This window comes from Porites lutea, chromosome 4 (assembly GCF_958299795.1).
Source record: "Porites lutea chromosome 4, jaPorLute2.1, whole genome shotgun sequence".
Lineage (NCBI taxonomy): Eukaryota > Metazoa > Cnidaria > Anthozoa > Scleractinia > Poritidae > Porites > Porites lutea.
The window spans coordinates 27,354,185-27,379,272 of NC_133204.1; the positions used below are offsets into that span (position 1 = coordinate 27,354,185).

Sequence of the window (25,088 nt, forward strand, 5' to 3'; positions counted from 1 at the left end):
TTCCGTGAACCATACGTGGAATTTAAGGAGAAGTGGCTAGATGAAGATGTACTAAAAACAGGAATGTGCATACTATAGCATGAAATAAGATTATACAGTGATGGTTATTATATGAAATTTGATTTTGTTATGAAGAAGAGGAGAAGATTATTGAACTTTAGTAAGGCTCAGGTCCGAGCCATTAGGTTCCATGCGGCACAGTCGAGTGAACACAAACACCCCAATCTGCAAAACAAACTTATAATCCATGAAAACAAATTCATTACAAAGAACTATAAATAGCTTTAAAAAATAAAATTACCAAGTTGATAAGATAATTTTCCAGAGTAGAAAGACTTACAAGCTGCAGTTTGGTTGCTGTCTCTCCCAATGACCAACCAACGCAATTTTACATGAAAATAGCCCCTTTTTTAGCTAAGTAATACAGTTGCGAAATATCAACATATCTACCCTCGAGGCGGTAGAATTGTATCAGCAAGAAACGATAGTTATTATTACTCTGCTGCACTTCAGTCTATAATCAAGGGCACCCAACGGCAATTTTCGGGAAAATATCTGTTCAGAAGACGATTTGAGAACTAGAATTTTCGGAACATTTGTTGTAAAATTTCTTGCTGCCCTGCCTCTCCTAGGATTTTCGAACATCTACAAAATGGTATAATTACCCATTTTAAACGGATATTTACCCTAAAAAAGGCCACCTAGAATTTTCGGGAGCCTTTTCCTGGCTGATATTTTCGAAAAGGTAAGTTTTGAGCCCTATAAATTTTCGGATCACTAGACTTTCAGCTAGGAAATCCGAACAGATGAAAAGTTTTTCGGGGATAAAAATATGCCTATATCTACCGTTTAAATACTAAAATACGTTCAACAATGCTATGTTAAGTGGTTTTGAACTATATCCTCGTTGGGTGCCCCTGTATAATTGGACACCAAACAATGAAGCTAAGCATGACTTACTTCGCCTTCGCCAAAGGCAGTGGAGTCTCACAGTAGATTGTTTGCCTAATTAATGACTTGTCCTGCAATTACTTTACCTCAAAAAGTGATGGTTACGGATGGTTACGTAAAAAGGTGCAGCATTCACAACCCAAATGACGCTAAATGCATGTTCACTCATCCTTTATAAGATATGGACCGTTCGTCAAGTCGTGATGAACAAAAAGTTAAAACTAATTCGACGTACCAGAGAGACATGGAAAGGTCTTTTGCAGTTATCTATCACAATCTAAGGCGCATACAAGACGACAAACAAAGTCAGAAGCCGTTAAAGAGAAGACGCCATAGCGAGCCACAGATACATGCCCCTAATCCCGCATTATTAGATCACCACCAGCAGCAACGCTTTCAAAGATCTAACTCGGTGACCTGCAATTCGTCCAATTCAACACAACATCAAAGGAGAGTGAGTTTTTCCAACGTCGTCTGTCACCCATTTACACCTATCAGCCACGAATCAACAATAAACCACCAAGAGGCCAATTCTCCAACCCAAGACAAAGAACAAGAGAAGAAAAGTTACATAACTTCATAAAACTACTCTGATCTTCTGAAGGTCAAGTTTGAAGTTTTTCTCAATGGAAAAGTTTCCGAAGGGCTGGTTGTATGTTAAAGACTCTTTCACCTTTTTTATACCGGCAAAAGACCGACTACTCTTGCTCCAAAAACTGTGTAACGCCATGTAAAAGCTCTGTGAAATCCAATGACGCATATGTTTATTTATTTAACATTTATTTCTTCAGCGGTTTAACTTGTTGAGATGGGCTTTTGAACACCGTTGGCTCAACATATTTTGTGTTTTTCCGCGATAAATAAGTACTCGGTTGACAGTTTTTCACGCTTGAATTAATCAACAGGCAAATGCATTGCCAACTGAGTTTATGTCAACATGAACGAGGAGAAAAGTTTGGTCTTGTGGATATTCGGGCTCTGACTGTGTTATAATTACTTATGAAACCACAATTATCTGCAAAAATTACTAGAATCTGCTTTGCTTATTACTAGAGGATGTTAAAAGAACAGGAACATTACTGAAAAGAGGAGCTAGAACTCTCGAACACTCATTTGGGAAGGCGAGCTATAAAAATGTTTGATACTACGTCGGTCAAACCAGCGATATTAGCACTACACCTAAATTAATAGATTACTTGACCCCTTACAAGAACTGCTATTTAAGCTATTTTGTTATTACTGTAAGGACTAAACATAGTGACCTTGGATACCAATTAGGGCATATTTACCTCCTGTAGATAGCAGACTCAATAAATTAAGCATATATAACATATTAATATTAAATTAAATTAACGTCAACGCCATTTTTAAACTATCGTTCTATCGAATAAAGCAAAAATGCCCGAACAATACTCTCTGTGCCCTCTGGCTTGGTAATATATAGATTTAGCCAGGGCTAAAGAGCGAAGCTCCCATTAATAAATATATAATTTAAATCAAACAATAAACTTGTAATCCACAAATCAGTTAACTTACGGGCACATTCATGTGGCTTTTGAGGGAAAAGCTAAGTGGTTTTAGAGTGAAACATCTCACATCAAGTTGACTTATATGTTCACCCAAAAATAGCAATCATCTTCGATCACATTCAAGAGCCATAACGGCTCTTGATCACAGTAGATTAGGCCTGGAAAACAAATCAGGCTGAATCTTTTGCGTTCGATAAGTTTACTTTACAAAATCTTGCCAACAAATCTGGAGGTGTGTAAACCAACTTTTTATACTTTTTATACATCACATCTGAGGTGAAACAGTACTATGAGGCGCTGTATTTATCATGCAGACCTCGGACAGAATGCAGTATTTCACTGTTTTTCAAAACAATTGTACTCACTCAATATTCAGGACGATCAATCGTTGGCTTTTAGCGAAACCGTTCCAAAATCACCTATACGGCCAGCCGGTTCTCGGGTTTTGACAAGCGGTCGAGTGTGTGAATGAACATTAATAGAGTTACGCCTCAACATAATAACGAAGTTATTATGTTAATTTTGTTTTATTTAATGGCTTTATAACGCTGTGTAATCTTGAAAAGCGTTTGATACGCGCGACATTTTGAGTACTCCTGCAAGCGGTGTTCAAGAAAGACAAACGGCACAGCGATTAAAATTGCAAAAGAGACTTCTAACAATCAATAAAAGAAATATAATTCGGTGAAACATTTAAAGAGAAAGCAATTTTCATTCACGAAGACAAGTATTAAAGTGTCTCTAAGAATCCTGAGTCTAAGTTTATGTTTTAAGCCGGCTTCCCGGTGTTTTCTTTTTTCAAAGATGAACTCGAGGCAAGAAAATCGCTCAAAGTTTTCTTTCTACAAGCAAATTTATAACTAAATATTCTTCGGGACGTTTTCTTTCTATTTACGGCGAGAAAATATATCTAAAGGCTTTTTAAAGTTCTGTAAGCTTATATCAAACCTGATACTAGGTCAGATCATACAAATCTTACAAACGTGCATAATTAACTTGCAGCATAAACTGTGCTCGACTTCATGAGGTTACATATAAAAAAACAAACATCAGATACAATAATTGCTCAGGCTAACCATTCGAGATGCAGCTCCTGAAAGGCCAGAATCGCTTGAGACTTTTAGACTCCTCTTACGTATCAAGCAAGGTGAAAAACGAAAACGATGCCATCCGAAATCGGATTTCCGAATTTTACAAGCGACGCATTTCTCAAAAACCCAATAAACAAACCAGCCATGAATAACAGAAGACTCTTGATAGCAGCTGTATTTCATTTTGTACATCCAGTGAAAAAAGACAATAAAAAACATCCCAAGTTGACACAAAATTCTGTCAGCTTCAGCCGTCAAAGTAAACAAGTTTCAAGATGCTGCATAAATTTTCCTCATGAACTCACTCATAAAAATTGGACGTAGGGCGTGACCAACGCGTGACATTGTAAGAAAAGGTCTTCCCCGCCTATATTTTTGAATAACTGGCTGAATTTCGTGTCCGAGGTAAGTTTGAAATCAAAATCTTAATAGTGCTGGGCCATAGTGACATAAACACGACATATTTCGTATAAATTTTTAAAAAACAAACTTGAGCCTGCGATCATTTGAAAACTAGTAACTTGTCAGCAGATAGCTTCAAAAGTACTCTACCTCGATGGGTCGACACCTGTGCCCGCGATAAGGTCAGCTGATACTGGTCAGCGGATACCCTGTTTTGACAGCTGTCAATTGATCACAACATTGATGTGCAATCAGTTTTCCCCTTGGGTTCCCAAACTAGCTAGAAAGTGCGAGAGTAAACATTGGTATGACTGTGGTGCAGACGGACGGTCGTACGTTCGTTCGGTGTACGGTCACGTGATAACCAAATTTTCTGGGATGGGTAGATTTACTTAGCTATGGAGCTCCGCTATAAAAGATCTGCCGTGTATCACAATGGAATATTGATGGTGGCAATCTCGTATAGAAGCGTCGTCGCAAATAAAATCAAATAGCGGAGCAACTACTTCTAATTAACTTGGTTATCGACGGCAAGATAACCCCGAAATCCGAGAGTATCGACACGTTACACACAATTAGAGGAGAAATTAAATCGGCTCCTGACACGATCTTATTTTCAGCAGTCTGTATTACTTCTAATTCAAACATGGTTAATTTAGCAGTAGGGTAGACCAGGGGACTGGGAACGAACTACAGAGTAGAACCCCGGTAACTCGAATTCTAAAGTTACCTTCATCGCAGACGTTCATGGGGGGTTCGTCACGTGTTCCTGCCCCGCAAACGTCTGCTGAAACAAGCAGTTAAATTCCTTTCCCATTGTTCGCAAATATCAGCTGGAGCTCACGTGCTGGCTATCGGAGAACCAATCGGTGCTGTTGAAGTCAAATTGTTAACAAGCCAAACATGAGGTACAAGCTCGGTATAGAGTGTGATACGGTGACCAAACAGTTTTGCTCCGGACAAGACGGTAGGAGACAAGGGTTGCCGGGCTTTTGAATATTTCTCTCTGTACGAATTGAAGGCGCGTGAGTTAACTGAGTAATTTGTTCTAAAAGTGAGACCTTTCTGATCTTTTCTGAAGTCTCGCCCGAAATTTCTCAAGGTCCAAAGTGCACTTCCCCAATCTGGAAGTGTACTTTGATTATAAACATACCTGCCATACCTACCGCTTGAATGTTGATGGATTTGTGCCAGTTTAGGCGTTTTAAAGTCCCAAACACTACTTTTCGTCTCTTCTTCTACTTTTTTCTTTATCTTACTTGTGAACAGTTTCCTAGAAAAGTTTTTCAACGTCTTCACTTGCTCAAAGCAAAATAATGGCGAAAACATTTTGTAATGTTTGAGGCCCATTGGCCAATGAAAGTATTTCCCTCAAGCACGTGCTAGGCTGGGGAGGGGAGGGGGGGTGGGGGAAGTCAGGGTGGTGATTTAACCTTGAATTCTCTGCTTAGAACTTGGTTAAGTCTCAAGCATCCTCCGTCATTTAGGGCGTCATCAACAATTGCTGACAAAATCCTGTCTTTTCCAAGAAGGAGGTCACCTCCGCCCAAATCTGCCTCATCCGGACCCAGTTTCGCCCCATTTCTCCCCTCACGTCAGCATTCAACGACATCAATTGTTGACGACAAATGCTGTCTTTTCCAAGAAGGAGGTCACCTCGGGCCAAATCTGCCTCCTCCCGACCCAGTTTCGCCCCATTTCTCCCCTCCCAACAGCATTCAACGACATCATCTAGCCGGATTTATGAAAACCGTACCATCGGACACCAGGGGCCCACACACCTTAAACTGACTCAACTAGAGTAAATATCGCCAAGAAACTCAGCTCTTACCTATGCTTCTCTTAAGGTGACTCTCTTCTTGGTTCCTGATTAGCAAAAGAAACATTCAAGTCCATCAAAAAGACACTCTGGACTTGTCCATACACTCTAGCTGCTTAAAGGCCCTGAATGACGGAGGACGCTTGAGATTGAAGCAAGTTCTAAGCAGAGAATTCAAGGTTAAATCACCCCCCCTCCTGACTTCCTACACCCCCCCCCCAGCCTAGCACGTGCTTGAGGGGAATGCTTTCATTGGCCAATGGGCCTCAAACGTTACAAGAATTTGACATGACAAACTAAAGGCAGACATAACCAGTGCACTGACTCTCCCAGACCAGGACTAACGGAAGGTACAACGCTTTTGCAGCACCCTCTCCCGCTAGGGATTGACATGGAGGCCCCTTTCCAACCCATGGCGAGTTAGCTCAGGGACTGAACTTGACAATGAGACCAACCAGGACAGCAAGCCCCCTATGTTTTTTCTCACCGCAGTGACCAGAAAGCTGGCTATCGCCAGCTTTCTGTGCGAATATTCTGGTCCATTTTGAGGTATGTTTTCAAAACGTCGGCTAGAGCATGTCACTTAATGCATACAAAATCTCCCTCAAATTCTACACTACATATCTTAACAACAAGCTGCAACAAATAATTCATTCATACATAAGCTTATTGAAATATCATAGAAAGATTTTAAGAAACTTGGCGGGAAGTCCCTCGACCGAAAGCTTGTTATCGCAAACCCCGCCATTTGATCGAGGCACATCACCAAACAATTCCTTTGATTGTCAACTTCAACAGTGACTCCTATGCTAAATTTTTCAATGCTATTTCTTTTGCGAAATTCAAACGTTCGAGCAATTCTCAGAAATCCCCCCAAATACCGCCACAAATAAATTGATATCGTTTCAGAGTTCAATCTGCGCATTTGAGGTCCAAAATCAATACATTTTAAAGCGCTTTCTTTACAGCTAAAATTCAAATTTGGCAAAAATATTAGAACAGATTTGCAATAACATTGCCAGGGAGTCATACAATTTACATTTGTACTTAAAAAGTCTTAAAAACTTACTCGTTTCCCCATCATGTAGGACTTGCAGCTACTCGTAAATCTCCTACGGGTAAACTGGTGTCTACCCCGGAAAAACGGCTGGTTCTACCGGGTAAGGTCGATGACGTCACCACAAAATGAAAAAAACATGGCGCTACCCGTTACCCGTACACCGATTTCGGGGTATCTTAAGGTCTCTAATATGTTAGCAAGCCAAATCATGATGAAAAAGACAGAGGCACTCATCTTAAGTTTACAAGAAAGCCCCTAAAGAGGGGAAAAGGGACAGACCTTGCTACTGGTGTAAATCAGGAAGATAGCAATCAACAGACTGTTGTACGCTCTTTATGCAAGATGCCTCATAACTTAAACGAGTGTGAACAGTTTTTGAAGAAATCTCTGAGTGACCGTCGAGACTTTGTAGTAGAGAAGAAACTGTGCTTCGTCTGCTTTAGCGACCAGCACATTGCAAAGCATTGCAAGGAAAGGCAAACTTGCAAGACGTGCAACAAGCAGCATCTAACATCACTACACAACCCTGATGGAATTAAGAAATCGAACGACAAAGGTGACAAGAACCAACCTCAAGATAGACCTCGAGTTAGTAGCAATCACACTGCCATCTGCAACATAACTGAAGCTGGAGATGTGCCGATTAATATGGGTATATTGCTAGTCTGGTTGTTTCATAAGAGTAATCCAGCGAAGAAAATACGAGTTTATGCTTTACTTGACAATGCCAGCGGTGGAACGTTTGTGAATGAAAGCGCAGCTAAGGCTCTTGGCGTTGAAGGAAGTAGCACTGACCTCACTCTTACTACAATCCATGGAACACACGGTGTAACGTCGAAGGCCATTGAAGGATTAGTCGTAGCAAATGTCAAGGACGAGAGTGCAAGGTTAGAGTTGCCCAGAACTTTCACGCGAAACATCATTCCACCGGACCGCAGTGAAATACCACGACCTGATGTAATCAGTAGGATGTCTCATTTGAAGGATGTTAGTGCCGAACTTTCCCCCTACATGGAAGAAGTTGAAGTGGGTTTTCTTATCGGATTGAACTGTCCAAGTGCCCTACGACCAAGAGAAATTGTTTACGGTGGAGAATCAGATCCGTATGCTGTACGGTCGCTGCTCGGATGGTACATAAACGATCCTCTCTATACTTCCTGTCAGAGTAGCATCTTAACGCGCAACAGAATTCGTCTTAATCAGCAAGACACCTCATCCCCGCGAGGATATGTAGTCTCTCAAATACGGTTAAGGAACAGATAACACCGCAGGCAGTTGAACGAATGTTTGAACTTGACTTCTCCGAAAAGGAAAAGGGAATATCAACGTCGCGCGAAGACATCAAGTTCTACGAGACTGTGGAAACTGGTATCGTTCATCTCGAGGACTTGCACTGTAAAATGCCCCTCCCTTTCAAACATAAGAACACTCAGCTCCCAAACAACTATGCTCAAGCTGAGAAGCGCCTGAACAGCCTCAAGAAACGTCTAATGTCTGATTACAAGTATTACACGGATTACCGCAGCTTTATGTCTGATATCATTTCGAAAGGGTACGCTCGGAAGGTGGATGACGATCTTAAAGATCAGTTGGACAGAACCTGGTACCTGCGGCATCACGGAATTTATCACCCGCAAAAGCCAACGAATATACGCGTGGTGTTTGATTGCTCGGCCTCATTCGAAGGGCACTCCTTGAATGACAAATTGCTCCAGGGACCAGATCTCAGCAGTAACTTAGTCGGTGTTCTTACCAGGTTCCGGCAAGAAAAGTATGCTTTTATGGCAGACATTGAAAAAATGTTCTTTCAAGCAAGAGTAAAGAAGGAAGATCAAAGTTTTCTCAGGTTTCTATGGTGGCCAAACGGAGATTTACAGAAGGAGGCCGAAGAGTATTGTATGACGGTGCATTTGTTCGGTGCAGTATCATCCCCTGCATGCGCTAATTACGCACTTAAACGCACTGCTGACGACAACGAAGATGAATACGGGTCAGAAGCAGCCAACACCCTTAGAAGGAATTTTTATGTGGATGACGTTCTCAATTCGGCAAGCACCGAAGATGAGACTGTTAAGCTAGCAAAGGATACCAAAGCAGTTTGCCAAAATGGTGGATTTAACTTAACCAAGTTTGTGGGAAACACAGAGCGTATCATCAGCTCAATCCCTCAAGAACACAGAGCAGAACAGGTGAAGAACCTCACACTTGGCCAGGACAAGTTACCCATAGAAAGAGCGTTAGGAGTTATTTGGTGTATTGAGTCAGACACGTTCAACTTCAGGATTGAACTTAAGGATAAACCTTGCACGCGGAGAGGCATCCTATCGACCATCAGCTCGATTTATGATCCCTTGGGTTTCATTGCTCCTGTAGTACTGGTCGGAAAGAAAATTTTGCAGGACATCTGTCACACTAATAGCTGGGATGAGCCAGTCGACGATGCCACCCGCAGCACATGGGAAAGATGGCGAAATGAGCTGTACCTACTTGAAAGTTTGAAAGTACCAAGAAGCTTTAAGCCCTCGGAGTTTGGAAAGATTTTGTCCACGCAACTCCACTGTATGTCTGACGCTTCGACGTGTAGTTACGGTCAATGCTCGTATTTAAGGCTCGAAGACGAACACGGCCAAGTACATGTCTCTTTTGTTATGGGAAAGGCGCGAGTGACGCCAAGAAAGACCGTCAGCATTCCAAGGTTAGAGTTAGCTGCAGCCTCAGTCTCTGTCGAGATTGGTGATGTTCTAAAGGATGAACTAGAGTATGAGAACATTGAGGATCACTATTGGACGGACAGTAAAGTCGTCCTAGGCTTTTTAAGTAACGAATCAAGTCGGTTTCATGTCTATGTTGCCAACCCGGTTCAACTCATTCATGATCACACCACTCCCTCACAGTGGCATTACGTCGAAACCACTTCAAATACTGCAGACGAAGGTTCATGGGGTACGTCACCTAAAGACTTTGTTGAGAAATCACAATGGATTCAAGGCCCTAACTTCCTTAAAAAAATCTACAAGCAGTTGGCTGAAAGAAAAGTCATACAAAGACACTGTGGACCCAGATTCCCCCGAAGTGAAGAGCACTAAGGTTAACACATGTGTAGTGAAAGAGAGTGACGTCATAGTTGAGAGACTTCACAGGTTCTCAAGCTGGCACAAAGCTAAGGTAGCTGTCGCACTATGCCTAAAGTACAAGAGAAAGCTCAGAGAAAAGGTCATTTCTAAAGGGAAGGAGTCCAGTGCTGGATCACCAGAACAAAGGTGTGTCAGTAACACCCCTGCAAGTGCAGAACTTAACGTCGCCAACTTACAGGAAGCAGAAGTGGAGATCATAAAACAAGTACAAAGACAAGCATTTCCATCGGAAATAAGAAGTCTCCAAATCGTTCAAGCGAACGCTAAGTACGGTAGCCGGGAAGTAGAAAAGGAGAAGAAGGCTGTGCTGAAGAAAACCAGTACGCTTCGCACGTTAGACCCCTTCCTAGACAGTGATGGTGTCATGAGAGTTGGCGGGCGAATACGGAAGGCAACACTATCGGAGTCACTCAAAAACCCTGTCATCTTACCAAAGTCAAGCCACATTACCGCACTAGTTATCAGCTACGCGCACGAAAGAACACACCGTAGCGGAAGAGGAATTACGTTGAATGAGCTTCGTGCTAGTGGCTATTGGATCGTCGGTGGAAATTCGATCGTCAGGCAGTTTATTTCCAAATGCGTAACATGTCGTTACCTTCGAGGTACTGTGGGAGAGCAGAAGATGGCTGACTTGCCGAAGTCGTGCGTGGAGCCAGCACCGCCTTTCACCTACTGCGGAGTCGATTTCTTTGGTCCTTGTCACGTACAACGAGGAAGGTCTGTCGTCAAGAGATACGGAGCATTGTTTACTTGTTTTGCAAGTAGGGCTGTACACATAGAAGTTGCAGACTCCTTAGAAACTGATTCCTTTATTTAAGCATTGAGACGGTTCATCTGTAGAAGAGGACCAGTCAGAGAAATTCGTTGTGACAGAGGAACGAATTTTATTGGAGCGGAAGCGGAACTCAAGAACGCTATTGACGAGATAGACGACCAAAAGGTCAAAGCAGAACTCCTTAAAGCCAAGATCGATTGGATTAAGAATCCTGCATCGGCGAGTAACTTTGGAGGCGTGTGGGAAAGGCAAATCAGGTCAATCAGAAACGTCATGAGTGGTCTTATTAGAGAGCATGGTAATCGTCTTGACGAAGAATCGCTTAGAACATTCCTTTGCGAAGCAGAATCTACAATCAATAACAGGCCTCTGACGGTAGAGACACTCAGCGATCCTCTTTCAGAGCCACCATTGTCGCCAAGTATGCTGCTGACAGGAAAGACAAGGCTTGTGCCACCTCCACCAGGAGAATTTAAGAGAGAAGACTTATACTGTCGAAGGAAATGGAGACGCACGCAACACCCAGCCGAGAGTTTTGGCCAAGGTAGAGCAAAGAGTACTTGCAACAGTTACAAGCAAGAATCAAGTGGACTCGGCCAAAAATAAATTTCAAGGTTGGAGATGTGGTATTAATGAAAGAAAACCAGTCTCCGAGAAACAGATGGCCTTTGGGTAAGGTCGTAGCCACGCATCCTGATGATCAAGATCGAGTCCGATCGGCGACAGTGCTGACAGGCAATGGCTCCAAGTTGGAAAGGCCTGTTAACAAGCTCCTCTTACTTTTGGAGGCGCAATGTTTAGAGACCGGGATTCCCCGACGAGGAGCCCGAGCTTTTATGAACGCTTTCTCTAGGAAATAAGTTTTAGGACTATTATCGAGATAGTTATAGTTGTTGTTGCTCTTGTTATAGTTGTTGCTCCCCAAAATGTAAGGCAAGGCTTACATTTTGGGGAGCCATTTAACTGCTGGTATCCTGACCAGCGGGCTTACCCCCTTGTTTATTAGGAGCATGCGCACGGGGCCTCGGCGTTGGCGGGCACGAGGCCACCCTGAAATAACCTGAAGTTTCACTAAGGTTTTCTTCAAGTTTCCCAAGTGTTTTGTAAGTCGTTTGTTTCAGTTTTTCTTTCTCGTGCTACGGATTTCTAACGGATGTTTGTGATGATACTTGTGAGTTGATTCAGCCTCGTGTATGATTAAACCTTTTGCTGTTATGTTCATCGCCACGGCTATCATGTGCCGCCATTCACAACCACACTGACGTTTACCGTTTGCAGTAAACGTGAATCTTTATCTCTCCATTGTTACAAAACTCCTTCTTTCATAACTTATCTGGACAAAATTTTTGTATTTTTTGAAACACGAATAGCATATTGCTGTGTCAAGGTTTGAATTTTTGCGCTAAGCACGAGAAACTGTGGTTTTGATAACACACAACGTGCGGTGAGTGTTTCAAGTCATATATTCTTGACTACTCTTGACCCTTATACAGACTGTGCGCGGATCAAAACATTTCCAGTCTCTTATAAATTCCACGTACGTTTACAAATAGCTGTATCGTGTTCAATATCTGGCCCGATCGACACCAAACTTCAGACTTGCCATAACCTCAATATGCTCTTTCTGACTATGTGGGTCTCATGTTGTTTATCCCATATTAGAAAAATCCAACTAGTGGTATATTGTCAATGCTGCGTTTCGATTGGTTGAGCTACTACTAAGTTTTTAGTGGCGATTTTTGAATCGCTTTATTTGCGGGTGCAGAAAACGAAAAAGTAGTTAACAATTTCAATTTTCGCACCGAGGATTTTTTAACAGACCTCTTTACAGTTAAAGAAGATTCCGGGCGAGGGATCACTACTATAAGTGAAGCAAGAATACTACAAAACGCAACTACATTCGAACCGCGCTTTACGACGGACATTTTCTATGGTCCCTCAGGGTCCCTATTAACGGGGTGTTTGGCATAACCGGCTTAACGGGAACCCCTTACCTGAATCCAAACAGTGGAATTTTTAAGATCCTGTGCAATTTCGAACTGTCGTTCTTGGTGAACAATGTGGAATAAAAGAAAACACTATTTCAGTCATTGTAGAGCAAGTTTGCTCTTCATGGAAAGCTAATTACAATGCGTGGGGATTATGTATCGATCACAGGTGACGTCAAAATGTGGTAAAAACATCCGTGACACTTCTTTGTTTTTACCACATTTTGACGTCATACTAAACAGACGCACAACATGGAATCTATTTGTAAAGCAGGGGTAAGTCACTTACGAGTTACGATTAATTGTCTGGTGTTCAAGGGCACCGCCTGATGCCATATTTTAGCTCTAGGTACTTACACTATCCTGTTAAAGCAGAAAGCACTTTGAAGCTCCCAGATCCAGGAAGACAAGCTCAAAAAAGTAAAATTTGGCAATTGCATTGCAGCGGCACGAAACTACAGAAGATGGTACGCGTCTCTCTCTCATGACGTCACGATGGCCAAGCGAAGTTCATGCCGATTTTATCTCCCCCTCCTCCCCGGGACGTTGGGAGGGGTGGGAGGGGGGGTAGATTTGAAAGGGTTACCTTTAATGTTAGTGTAAAATGTCTTTACGATGACACAAACTCACTTCCTACAAAATATATTGTTTTTAAGCCGAAAATGGCTCAAAAACAGAATTTATTTGACATTCAAATTAAATTATATTACAGACCTTAATTACTACCCATCTATCTATTTCTCTACAATTTCTAAAAAATAAAATAAAATAAATAAGCAAGGCCCGGTTTGTAGGACCGTTACACTTCTATAAACCCATCCTATAATTGTTTCTCTTCTGATGGATAAGTAATTCAGAGAAAGCGAAAAGACAAGCAAACAAACAAACGTACAAAAAAAAAAACAACCACCACAAAATACCATGAAAGAGGTTTTTATGTCGAATACCACAGGCCAACTTTTGGCTTGGATTTCTTTAAAGGGGCTATGTCTCAAACCAGCCTCGCTGATCAGAACTGGGTACCCTTGACTATTGTTTAAAATAAATAAAAAATGGTAGTCTTTACACTAGAGCCTAAATAAGCTAAGAAGTATTTCATGACAAGTAAATTTTAAATTCTTCAAGTAAAAGGAAGCTTCACACAAAACCCATCTTTTTTACTTCAGGTTAACTTAAAAGGCTAGTTTCCAATGCAGCATAATTAAGATGGGATGACATGCTTCGCCCTTCTCAAAGCTCAAGAAACCGCAAGTTCGCAAAGTCGGTTTTAAGGATGGTTTTCAACTCACTTGAAACCGTTTTTGAATCGTTTCAACTCTCCGACTTTAATGAGACGCAAAGTAAAATAACTTGAGATTTTACTTAGGCCTTCACACACGTATCTTTGGTGAAGTAAAACTTAGCAGCTCTTAAGTCTTACTTAACGGCCTAGTGTAAAGAAACCAATAAATAAAATTGAAAAGATTAAATGTGTCATCAATTGAATTCAAAATATAATAGTCAAGTTGTCTCATTGAAGGCTATACTTAAGCATTGAAACTGTTTCCTGTTGTCTGTTACTACGAAAGACAATTATGGACGATTGAAACTTGAAAAGGTAAGCTATTCTTTTCGAGTTAATGCCTTACCAGCAAAAATCAAAAATTGTTAGTGCTCCCTGGTGAAATCGTTTCCGTTCGATATCTTCATAACTTTACAGGAGCTTTATGCTTTGGGTAAGGGCTCTAGGTAATGACTTTAGTCCAGAATTGATCTCTCGTGACATGGCCCCTTTAAATCAAGGCACAGGGTAATGAGCGATTACACGAAGACACCGGAAATTCAGGTAGGAAAATCAGACGGTTCTCATTATTCTGTTTAGGAAGCTTCAGAGAATATGGGCTGTAGCTTTAGGCCGTGCAATAGACTGCAAAACAGACGGTGTTTTTTTCTCAAAATCGGTTTAGCGTAGCGTAAGAGATTGATTGGTGGGGTGCTGGTAGTGTTGATTAAATAACGATCAATACATCGATCAAAAAGGTATGTTTTGTTTACGTGCGTCGCAGATCTGGTCTGATCTGACCTCTGGTGGCAGAATTTAAAATGCCCTCTCCTCCTTCCCTTTTTTTGCTCTCTTTCCAACTTTCGCGCAATAACTCGATTGGAAACGCTTGCTACGAAGGCTACATTAGTCTCGTCACGCAGTGAATCTCTCCAAAGAAGAGGTGTTCGCTTGAGAAGCGTTGCGTCACTAGAAAAATAACCGCTGCGCCTAACGCTGGAAAAAAATTAAAAACTTTCAGTTTCATTTAAAAGGTGTGAATTTTTAACGGCTACCGAGTCTGTTAACTGGCAAAAATGATTCAATGTAGCGTTATCACAACCAATTGTTTTACTAAGTTTTAGTGTTCACGTACAAACAATTTCAAAATCGCTAGCTACAATGTAGGATAGGAGGCGAAACCTCATCTATTTTGCATCAGCTGAAAACAAAGAGCGTGATCTCTGGTGTCACCCCACCCCCCATTAGGACCGAACTTTGAGCTCTGACCAGTATTCCCCGGCTGGACATTTACGGTGGAAGGATAAAAGTTTTCTGTGTTCCGGTCGATGATTGACTGGTATTTCTGCACTGTAGCCTCAATGTTGCAATCTGTTTTCTTGTGATGCAAGCCACTGTAGAGACAAAGAATTGAACAACTTCACTCGTTACAGAAGTATTAACGGAAGGGGCGGCTCTTGCAATTCACTGTGGCTCTACAGAATTTTCGGGGGGACAACACACCTCCCACGTTTGAGCACTGACTACGGCGCCAGTGACAAAGATTTTGAGACAAAAGACCTTATTCACGATACCAGCCATCTTTGCACGCGCTTTAGGATTGATGGGATAAAAGCAATGTCACGTGGCATTCAGGGGGAATGCGAGAAATCGCGTTCGACTTTGTATATTCTCTCAAAACGAATTTGACTTTCGACAAAATTAACGTTATTATTGCGTTCTGTGAGGACATCTACGGTCGCTACTGCATTAAAAAAGTAACAACGATCACATTCACCCATAATTTGCCATTATCATCTTTAATACAAAAAGTTGTTCATTTTCTGTTGGCAAGAATAAATAAACTCAACTGCGACTTCTTGTATTGGGAACATTTATCACTTGTTTGCCCCTTGAGAAACCACGTGACATCGCTTTTATCCCATCACTCCTTAAACGCGTGCAAAGATGGCGGGCATTGTGAATAAGGTCTATTGGTCACCACAGATGCACTAATTAATTACCAGACAAGAAAAGCTAGCACGGCCCGCAAGACTTCGTTGCACCCAGGGACACGGAGAGGGTCCACCCGAGGTCCAACCCCTTACCCGTTTGTATACCATTTTTTTTGGCAATAAAACGTTACCCCTTTTGTATACCTTCCATTAACAACAAATGCCTCTTTCATATGCCTGCTAACAGTCTTCTTGTAATTTTAGGAAGCGTTTAATAAATTAAATTGATACAGCCTTAAGGTGCATCGGTTCGAAACATTTTAGTTTAAGGCCAAAATTCCTGACCCTTTCGTATATTTTAACTCACGAAATCCCTACTCTTTTATATACCTGAAGCCTGAAAAAGGTACCCCTTTCGGGGGCAGCCTCCCCGTAAAGCCTGCGCGAGTTAGGGGAAACTTTTGGCGGCAGAGTCGCCATCCCGCAAGGAAAAGTGAACTCGCACAAGTGAGGCTGCTCGCAGGATAGATCCCCCCCCCCTCCCCCCGGGGCGTGTCAGGCATTTGAAGCGGCAAAAAAAGGAGGAAGAAAGGCGCACGGGAACGTAAAGAACGCCCGAGAATATAAAGGAAAGGAACAGATCAAAAAGTAGGGTCCTTGCAGGTGCTGCCTTCCTCCCTCTTGCGCACGCCGTAACAATCATCCTTTCCCTTAGCCTTCATTGATGCCTGCCACGCAGACTAACCGCACACGCTTGCCAAGCACGTTTGCACTTAGGACCATACAGTACTTCAAACGATGATTTTCTACGACTTATTGGCCATTTTTAGGAGGAGAAAAGGAAAATTGCATTTTTAAAACTTACCATTCTCCAAGATGAAATACTCTGGGTCCCTTGAGAACAAGTGACTTCAAAGGCCGTGGCAAGCATGAAATACTAATCTTCATAAGAGACCAGTCCCAGTTGTATTCGTCATAACTCTTGCAAAAAACCTGAAACAAGTAAGAAGAATCTTAACCGCCCCCTGGTCAGCTCAGTTGGGAGAGCGCCAGCCTACCGAACGGGAGGTCGCAGGTTCAAACCCCGGCCGGACCAACACTCGGGGCCTTTAAATAACTGAGAAGGAAAGTGCTGCCTTTGTAATGGGCTTTCTAGTCTCCTCGGATAAGGACGAAAAACCGTAGGTCCCGTCTCAGAAAACTATTACTGATCTGTTCTTGTGGGACGTGAAAGAACCTATACCACTGTTCGAAATGAGTAGGGGACGCGACGTAGACGCGAGTGGTGTGGCCAAACTTTCCTGAGCTGGATGGGTTATCTGTAGGGGCGCACTTAAATTGGAGCCCAGCTCTGTTGTGTGTTCCGCATCATATGGTGAAAGTGATTAAGTGAAATGATATAAATTTGTGTCAAAAATAAACATCCTATAATAAGGGATTTCTAACTTTACTGACATACAGGCCAATTCAGTAAAGTTCTGCGTTGATCTGGGTGTTCACAATGTAGTTCCTACTGCACAGATGTAAGTGCATCAGAACGTCTGCTTTTGCAACGGCTGCTATAGTGGTCACTTTTTTTTCATTGTCCCTTCCTTTTATTGCTATTTCCTTTCCTCTTACTTAGAATTTTACACGTTGTACAATCGTGTTTGCCTAGTCCCTGTACGGCATCTTCCCAGGCCTTCTCGGTCAATTTATTTCAGTGACGTATCCGAGACGAGCGGCCCTCGGACCACGTGACCCGAAACACATCGACCGCGCGCAATAATGAGGCCTAGGGACTAGGAAACAATCGTTCCACTTGCCAAATATCCAAATAAGCAATAAATCTACAAGATGGCCTGTTCATGTTCGTGAAAGTAAGTATTGCTAAATGTATGTATGTTTAATTGAAATGATGACAAAAAATTAAATATTTTGTCTACAGAGCTAAAAAAATGAAGAAAGACACATTTAAATAATAATAATAACAATAATAATAATAATAATAATAATAATAAATTAAATCATTAATTTTCTGTTTTTGTTGTTAATTTTTTGCATGAAACTTCAAGAGAGTTACTTAAAAGCATAAGCTAACTGCCAGTCTGCATACCTCACTGCATTTCTTGAGTTTCTTCCAAGTGGTCCTGTCAAATGCTAGTCCCATGTTATGTTCATGTGAATGCCAATTAGAAAGTAGTGCCTAAAACAAACATTGTCTACAGGTAAAACTATTTTCATTACTTTCTTTACCCATATTTGACTTAACCCACGAACTGCTACAGGAGAGTGCCTTAAATGATTGCTGGTGATTATGATGATGATAAAATGAAAATCAGTTAAAAAAAAGGTTTTATGTTGAGTGAAAAAAAGGTCATTTCAGGAACATAAAACTTATCTGGCTGCACAGGTCTGATTAACAGCACCATACTGCATTCAGTGAGAACTTTACCATCTTTCTTCTTTATTTATTGCCATTCTTTTTAGGATTGGGCTGACCAAACCAGTCAGGTTTGACTAATGCTAAGAGCTCTTGCAATAATACATGTATTATTTCTCTTCACTTTAAATTATTGATTGTACACTGTAGATCTGCAGGTCAAAATTTATTGATGCATTAAACTCATCACCAATAGATGAGCTTGGGCACCAGTGCCTACAAAGTTGCAACTGCATATACAAGTTACAAGGTGCCCCTGCTAGAAGAATCTGGCCACCCCCAGCATAGCTAAGAAAACTGCTGACCAGCATTGCTTCATGATTAAATGTGGCTAAATGCAATTTAGGCAAGGTTAGCTTTGCCTAAATTACATTTAGCCACACTTAACTATGAAGCATTGGGTTGTGAGTTCGATTCTCAACTGGAGCTCGAAAAAATTTTCTGAACTTTCTCGTGTTTGAATTCTCCTTCTTCTTTAATAAAATTCATTTACACCATTTTAATTTCCAGCAAAGTAAAGTTAGAGTGTTATTTCCACTTACCACATTCTGGGCCCCAGCATAATTGTCTACAGATTTGTAAGTTCCCAGAGTGATGAAATCACAATCATCTTTACACCCACTGTGAAATTTAAGATACAATAAATTATGAGTCATTTAATCGTGGAGCTCCCAACAGTGACCAAAATCAATTTTCATTCAACAACAAACAATTTATAAAGTACATCATCACTAGAAAAGGTGGTGAGAATTAATAAGGCCATCACCAAAATCAATGGAAAATGCTTTTTTCTAAACCAGCCTGAATTGCCATTAAAAGCTTGAACTTATTGTAAACTAATAATAATATGTTTTCAGTAGGTAGAATTGTTAATGCAGGGCTTCTGATATTTCGCGCAGTCGCGGAGCCGCAAAATTCAGGTAAATCTGCAAAATCTTGTGAAATTCACAAAAACACGAAAAATACTGTGAAATTCGGTAGGAATCTTATCAAATACATGTCTGTACAATATATTTGGAACTTGTTTCTGCTATTGGGGCTACTTACTTGCCGTAAACTTGCAAATTTATCTTAGAACTTCATCACTGAAACTTGCAAACAACGTACCAAAACTACCAGGCATAGATTATGTTGGGAGAAACTGGGCGCTAGCCATGATGTTAAAGGCTTTGCCATCGGTTCATTTCTGGAGCGTATTGTTGTTGAAAGAGCAAATGATGACCTCTGTTAGAAAAACGTTAAAAACTCTGGTCTGATCAGTGCAAAATCGGCCGTTTTTTACTGATTGCTTTTTGGTGAAGTTTGCCCTAAAAACTTTCATGAAATTACCAGGAAATCGGCCGATTTTTCCGTGAATATGTCCCTAAAAATCCCATGAAATTTGACTTTTTCTTCTGCGACCTGTCAGAAGCCCTGTTATGGTGGTGGGGCATTCACTGTAATTTGTGCTACTTACTTCATTTTGTTGTCATACAGCAATCTTAACATATGGTAGAAGTCTGGACTAACATAATAGTCTTCTTCAAGGAACAATACTGGTCCCACATATGACTTTGTTACATTTAACTGGTCAAACACTTTGTTAACCTGAAAAAGGAAACAACCTTAATCAGTGTTAAATATCAGTGAGACAGCAGCAACATAATTTTGCTCAAGAACTTGCTAATCCATGTGCTCACTAGACCATGTGTGCCATTTAAAATTAAGCCTTTGCTGAAAACTGGAAATCAAAGTGAAAATATTTGGTCAGACATCCTCTCATATTTTGAGGTCCTCTTTGGCAATGTTCCACACAGTATACAGTGTATTCTAATGTAACAAAAATGCATGTGCAAGAAATACGCATGCCACTCTGACATGTTGTATTTTTCTGGTTTACAATAGCTGCAAGGACATTAACTTGAAACACAAGTTAAAAATTGAAGAGCAAAAAGCTACAACAATTATCACAAGCGTCGAGAAGGTGAAGAGGAAATGTTAGGTGTTCACCAGCAAGAAGTTTGTCGTTTCCCTATTCATCTGCATCAGTTCAGTTAGTACACTGTTTACAGCTAGCCATTACAATGCCTGAAGGAGGATCATGAGGGTAGCCCTACAGCTGTACAATAAGATCTCTCCTTACAGATAACCCAACCAGCCCAGGAAAGGTTGGCCACACCACTGAGGTATAACTCTTTTCGAACAGTAGTGTGGGTTCTTTTACATCCCGCAAAGAACCAGATTTTAGGTCAGATACTGTGAAATGGGACCTACAGCTTTTCATCCTTATCGGAGAAGACTACAAGTCTAACCATTTGCAGATGTCATTACAAACGCAGCATTTTCTTCTTAGCTATATAAAGACCCAGAGTGTTGGTCTGGCTGGGGTTGAACCTGCAACGCTCAGCAGACCGGCACTCTCCCAATAATTGAGCTAACAAGGTGATGGTCAATGTCATAATAATTATTAAAGTACGTGTATGATAACCTTAAGCTAAAATAAATCTAATATTTGGGCCTTAATATCAAATACTGGGGGCTAAAGGATTTATGGCTTACTTTCCACCACCAATGATGTTTTGTCATGGTATACTTTGCTTCTCTGTAATGACCAAACATGTCTGGTGTCTCAGCATTATTACAACCAATTTCTTTTGCTCTAAACAAAGAAAGAATGAGCAACAACAATGAGAAAAAAAAGCATATTTTTCAGTATGAACCATTTTTTTAGTTCAGAGGATATGAATTCATTACGCTGCTCAAGGAGGTTTGTCAAGAAAACTAGACAGTGATGTCACAACTAAGGCACAAAGTTCTCTATTTTCAAGCTCTTTCCGATTTAGCACAAATATGCGCTAAACATTTGCATCACAGCATGTCTTTAGAACAGCTAATACAATTAAACAGTACATTGTAAACTGATCAAGAGACTGTGCTACCTAAGAGTTGTAAAGATACCCACTTGTCTTTTGTTATATCCCTTGGACAGTCATTAGGATCAGTGCCAGGAAATTGTTTTGGGTAAAGCTGATATGAGAAAGGGAAAAAAATCTGGAGTACCTGAAGAGTAAAAGAAAAATTAATTAAATAGATGAGGAAAACAATAATTACTCAACTTGTTAAGACTAGACAGAAATTAAAAGAAGAAGAATATTAATATTTTATGTGGAAATTTTCATTTGTCCTCATTACAAAGGGGAGCTTAACCCTCATAAACCACATTGCCACCTCTTGTTTCCCTGCCAAATGATGTCTACAGAACAATCGCAGAGCTTCCATACAATAACTGATGATGCATCACTACCCAGATCTGGGTAGTGCTTCTGATTTGATGAAGCAAATTTTCAACCAATCAGATGGTTTACCCAGATCTGAGTAGTGACATGTCATCAGTATGACATTACTACACACTGCACACTGTATAATCATTTCTCAAACATCATTTCAAAGGGAATCCAGTGGACTGGTGGCCTCCTTAAATGTTGGTTTTATTCTCAGGCTATTTAGGTCAAGGGAAGTGTATGTGGAACAGTGGAGAGAATGTGATTCAAAGTTATTACATTGCTGATTTTACAAAGGATTTTTTTCTTATTTATTTCCTCTTTCTTTGTTGATGGTTTGAACCCAGGACTCATGACTTATTAAGAATATTCAATGTGATTACCTGGATGCATGCATGAGTGTACTAGCTGCTGTATATGAATGTTTGTGTGATTGTGACTTTATTCAGGACATCACTGAGGGTGCCAATAAGGTTAACTGCTTAGCATAAAAAAGCCTTTTTTCACTATCGTAAACGTATAAATTACAAAATATTAGCTGACAAGCATATAAAAACAGGGTATTTTTTAAGCGTATATGGAGCCAAGCAGAGCCAAAAAGTTAGAACTTGATACAAAAAGATGAAGACTTTCTAAAATAAAAAGACAACATGGTGACATAGATTGATAGAAATGTATTTTGTCAATATTCCCTGCACTTTAATCTGTTAGTTGACGTATATGCGACTTACTCTTTGCTGCGACGTTCCGTACTTGTTCGAGCCTGCGTTCGAACTGCCTGTGGTTGTGTGTCTTAATTCAAATTAGATGGGAACGAGGCTGGAGTTGACTCCCTTGTTCTGATACAACTATTTCTGTTTTTTTGTGTAAATCACATTGTTATTATGCTAACTAGTATTTTTCAAGCACAATTTCTGTAAAATGTTTATTTCCTCAGTGTCATTGCTCTTTGCTTGCATGATCTTGCAAAGATGGTGTGACTGTCTGTAATCTGGCATAATAGGACTGAATGAAGTCTAATTAATGTTGAAATCTGGGCTACCGATAGCCAATTGGAATGGAGAATTCTGTTATAGTTATGATAAATGGCACAATGACTGTGTACAGAAATTCAGCTCGGGCGCTTTTGTTCAAGAATTTTATTTACTGAAAGAGGTTGAAGAGGACTGTGCCGTCTTCCAGGTTCAACCATGGAAGACAAATCAGGGCGTCGGTTAGGCTGAATTTGTAAGAAATAATTATCTTCAGACTGATAAGACAAAGTGTTCAAGAATATTGCAAACCAGTACTGGAAAAGTGGGAGAGCACTTGGTAGTTTTAAGGAAGTGATTGACTTGGAAACACCACCCTATACACGATTTTGACGTCAGTAGGACTTACAACCATTTCAACTAACTGACTAAACATTTTTTTGCTGCTTACGGGCTAACTAGTGTTTTTTTTTAGCTGTTTACTAACCAAGTAGCATATTTTTCGCTGTTTACTGACTACAGCTATATCCAATTGACACCCTCATCACTCACCCAGATGGTCATTTCTTAATGTGTGCACTTTTACTACAAAACTATGGGATCTAAGTGCAAATTTCACTTTCCATTTCTTCTGTGTATGGTAATGTACTGTAAGAATTCAAAACATTTACACCAAGGAGAAAATTGAAACATGTAACTATTGGGGTACCTTTAGCCTAGTGTTAATTCAAAAAGTCTACACAGTGGAACCTCAATATTATAATGAACCTCTACAAAACAAAGTCCTTGGTATAACAAAGAATTCTCTTTGACCAAGTAATAGTAAAATAAAATGAAAAAGAACCTCAATATAACTAAAACTCGTTATAGCAGTCCCTTCGCCCTCCATTTACAGGTTTCCCAGTAAATATCTTAACCTTGATTGCAACCATGGAGTTCAATTGAGCACACTTGGAATGCAGACTGAGATGCAAAAATTTAATACCCAGCTGTCTTTAACTAACTTCATACAAAATTTACATATCAACACTCATAATTGAAAATTGTTACTATTACTAAATTATTCAAAACGGTGATTGGATGAAATATTATTGCTTTGCATACACACACATAGAGTTCTCAGTAAAACAGCTATGTTTATTTTTTTCCTAACCAGAAAATTTAAGTAAAATATATATTAAGTAAACAGCAAGAATCCAAATTAGAATGCTTTTTCAAAGAAAATCGAAGATTTTTTTTATAAATGTTGATATGATCTATAAAATATATCAATTTGAGACTCCACTAACATATCTAGTACAAATCTTTGTCAAGAAACTTGGCAAATTCTAATCACTTATTTGGGACAAGTGCAAAGAGGGGGAATTTCGTTAAATTTGTCACCAGGACAAGGAAAACAACACAATATTTGTTTCCAGTGGCTCATTTCGTAGAATTTATTTGAGCTTATACATGCTTCGCCCATCATAACATAAATAGAAAGTGAAGGATATTTGATACGGTTGTAACAATTTAACTTACCCGACAAAAGTCCACTGATTCCACTTTTTGGTTTATTTCCTCCGAATAATAATCATTGCTAATTATCAGAAGGGCATGTTCGATTCCTTTGGCACGACTCAGTGACTTGAGAAGATGGGAGAAATAATCGACCCGATCGTGAACCTGAACGATGATAACAATTGAACTCTGAGAAAAATCCGTGCCGAATTTCTCCGTATTTCGAACGTACTCTTTGTCGTTCAGAATTTTCACCATCTTCCGCAGTTTTTCTATTTCCGGAGAAGCGACGTGAATGTGATTTTCAACTGTGACGGTAGGACGTATAAAGTTAACCGCTTCCGTAATCCTCCCTTGAGGAAGATTTTTGTTTATATTTTCATTTGCGGCAGTATTTCTAATATTTCCGTCAATACTGGAAGTTTTGAAGGTATTTTCATGGCGAAGTGTGGTCGGTAATATGTTCAAATTGTGTAAATTGTAACCAACATCTCTGTTTGGCGGTGTGTTGTTAAGTGGGTTGGATGTAATAATCTCGTGGAGCGCAAGCACCGCAAAAATGGCACAAACTCCTAAAGTAATCAAAATAAACAGTTTGGTGCTGAACAGGCGAATCGTCGTCCCTCCGTATTTGAAAATCATGACTGCCAACTTAGCTAAGGCAACTGTGGCAGTGAAAACTGTCTACAGCCACGGAGAGTTGTGTGAAGAACTGCACTCCCATAAAGTTGTACGTGTCATGGCTGACACAAGGTTGTCGTGAACCGTAAAACGATGGCTAGCTTGTCTTCGAAGACGCCCATTTCGGTTCACTTGTTTCTCTTTGTTGTAGTTAGGAAGGTTCTATACGCCATGTGATCACAGTGTGTTCATATTTGAGGTATGCTTGAAGCTTATTTACGTCTTTCCCACGATAGTATTTACCAGGCCGGCTGTATGGATTTCGAAACGGCACTGAACTGTGGATCATTCTATTTGCGCGCGTGTT

At 40.5% G+C, this 25,088-nt stretch overlaps 3 protein-coding genes across 3 annotated transcripts; 2 read left to right on the forward strand and 1 right to left on the reverse strand.

Annotated features, from left to right (window-relative positions):
• Window positions 1-7,194: 7,194 nt before the first annotated feature.
• Window positions 7,195-8,115, forward strand: LOC140934484 (uncharacterized). The gene has a single exon (XM_073384100.1). The coding sequence runs from the start codon at window positions 7,195-7,197 to the stop codon at window positions 8,113-8,115; it is 921 nt and encodes a 306-aa protein (XP_073240201.1).
• Window positions 8,116-8,135: 20 nt separating this feature from the next.
• LOC140934485 (uncharacterized) lies at window positions 8,136-11,370 on the forward strand. The gene is made up of 3 exons (XM_073384101.1): window positions 8,136-9,795; window positions 9,914-10,706; window positions 10,830-11,370. Exons 1-3 carry the CDS (start codon window positions 8,136-8,138, stop codon window positions 11,368-11,370), a joined length of 2,994 nt encoding a protein of 997 aa, XP_073240202.1.
• A 2,012-nt stretch (window positions 11,371-13,382) lies between these two features.
• LOC140933158 (alpha-1,6-mannosyl-glycoprotein 2-beta-N-acetylglucosaminyltransferase-like) lies at window positions 13,383-24,996 on the reverse strand. Its single transcript, XM_073382674.1, has 8 exons — window positions 24,122-24,996; window positions 21,311-21,408; window positions 20,908-21,007; window positions 19,826-19,956; window positions 18,912-18,990; window positions 18,043-18,132; window positions 16,813-16,940; window positions 13,383-15,407 (listed from the first exon to the last, which is right to left on the reverse strand). The coding sequence occupies exons 1-8, from the start codon at window positions 24,740-24,742 to the stop codon at window positions 15,197-15,199; spliced, it is 1,458 nt and encodes a 485-aa protein (XP_073238775.1). The 5' UTR covers window positions 24,743-24,996; the 3' UTR covers window positions 13,383-15,196.
• Window positions 24,997-25,088: the final 92 nt, after the last annotated feature.

Bases quoted from the DNA above. Each gene is read 5' to 3' on its own strand.
- LOC140933158 (XM_073382674.1), bottom strand. From the start codon at position 24,742: ATGATTTTCAAATACGGAGGGACGACGATTCGCCTGTTCAGCACCAAA. The intron at 18,991-19,825 runs GTAAGTAGCACA...TAAATTTCACAG, and splicing joins CTGTATGACAACAAAATGAA to TGGGTGTAAAGATGATTGTG. The intron at 18,133-18,911 runs GTAAGTGGAAAT...TGTTTGTTTTAG, and splicing joins ATGCTGGGGCCCAGAATGTG to GCACTACTTTCTAATTGGCA.
- LOC140934484 (XM_073384100.1), top strand. From the start codon at position 7,195: ATGCCTCATAACTTAAACGAGTGTGAACAGTTTTTGAAGAAATCTCTG.
- LOC140934485 (XM_073384101.1), top strand. From the start codon at position 8,136: ATGTTTGAACTTGACTTCTCCGAAAAGGAAAAGGGAATATCAACGTCG. The intron at 9,796-9,913 runs GTACGTCACCTA...CTGTGGACCCAG, and splicing joins TGCAGACGAAGGTTCATGGG to ATTCCCCCGAAGTGAAGAGC. The intron at 10,707-10,829 runs GTCTGTCGTCAA...GTTCATCTGTAG, and splicing joins TGTCACGTACAACGAGGAAG to AAGAGGACCAGTCAGAGAAA.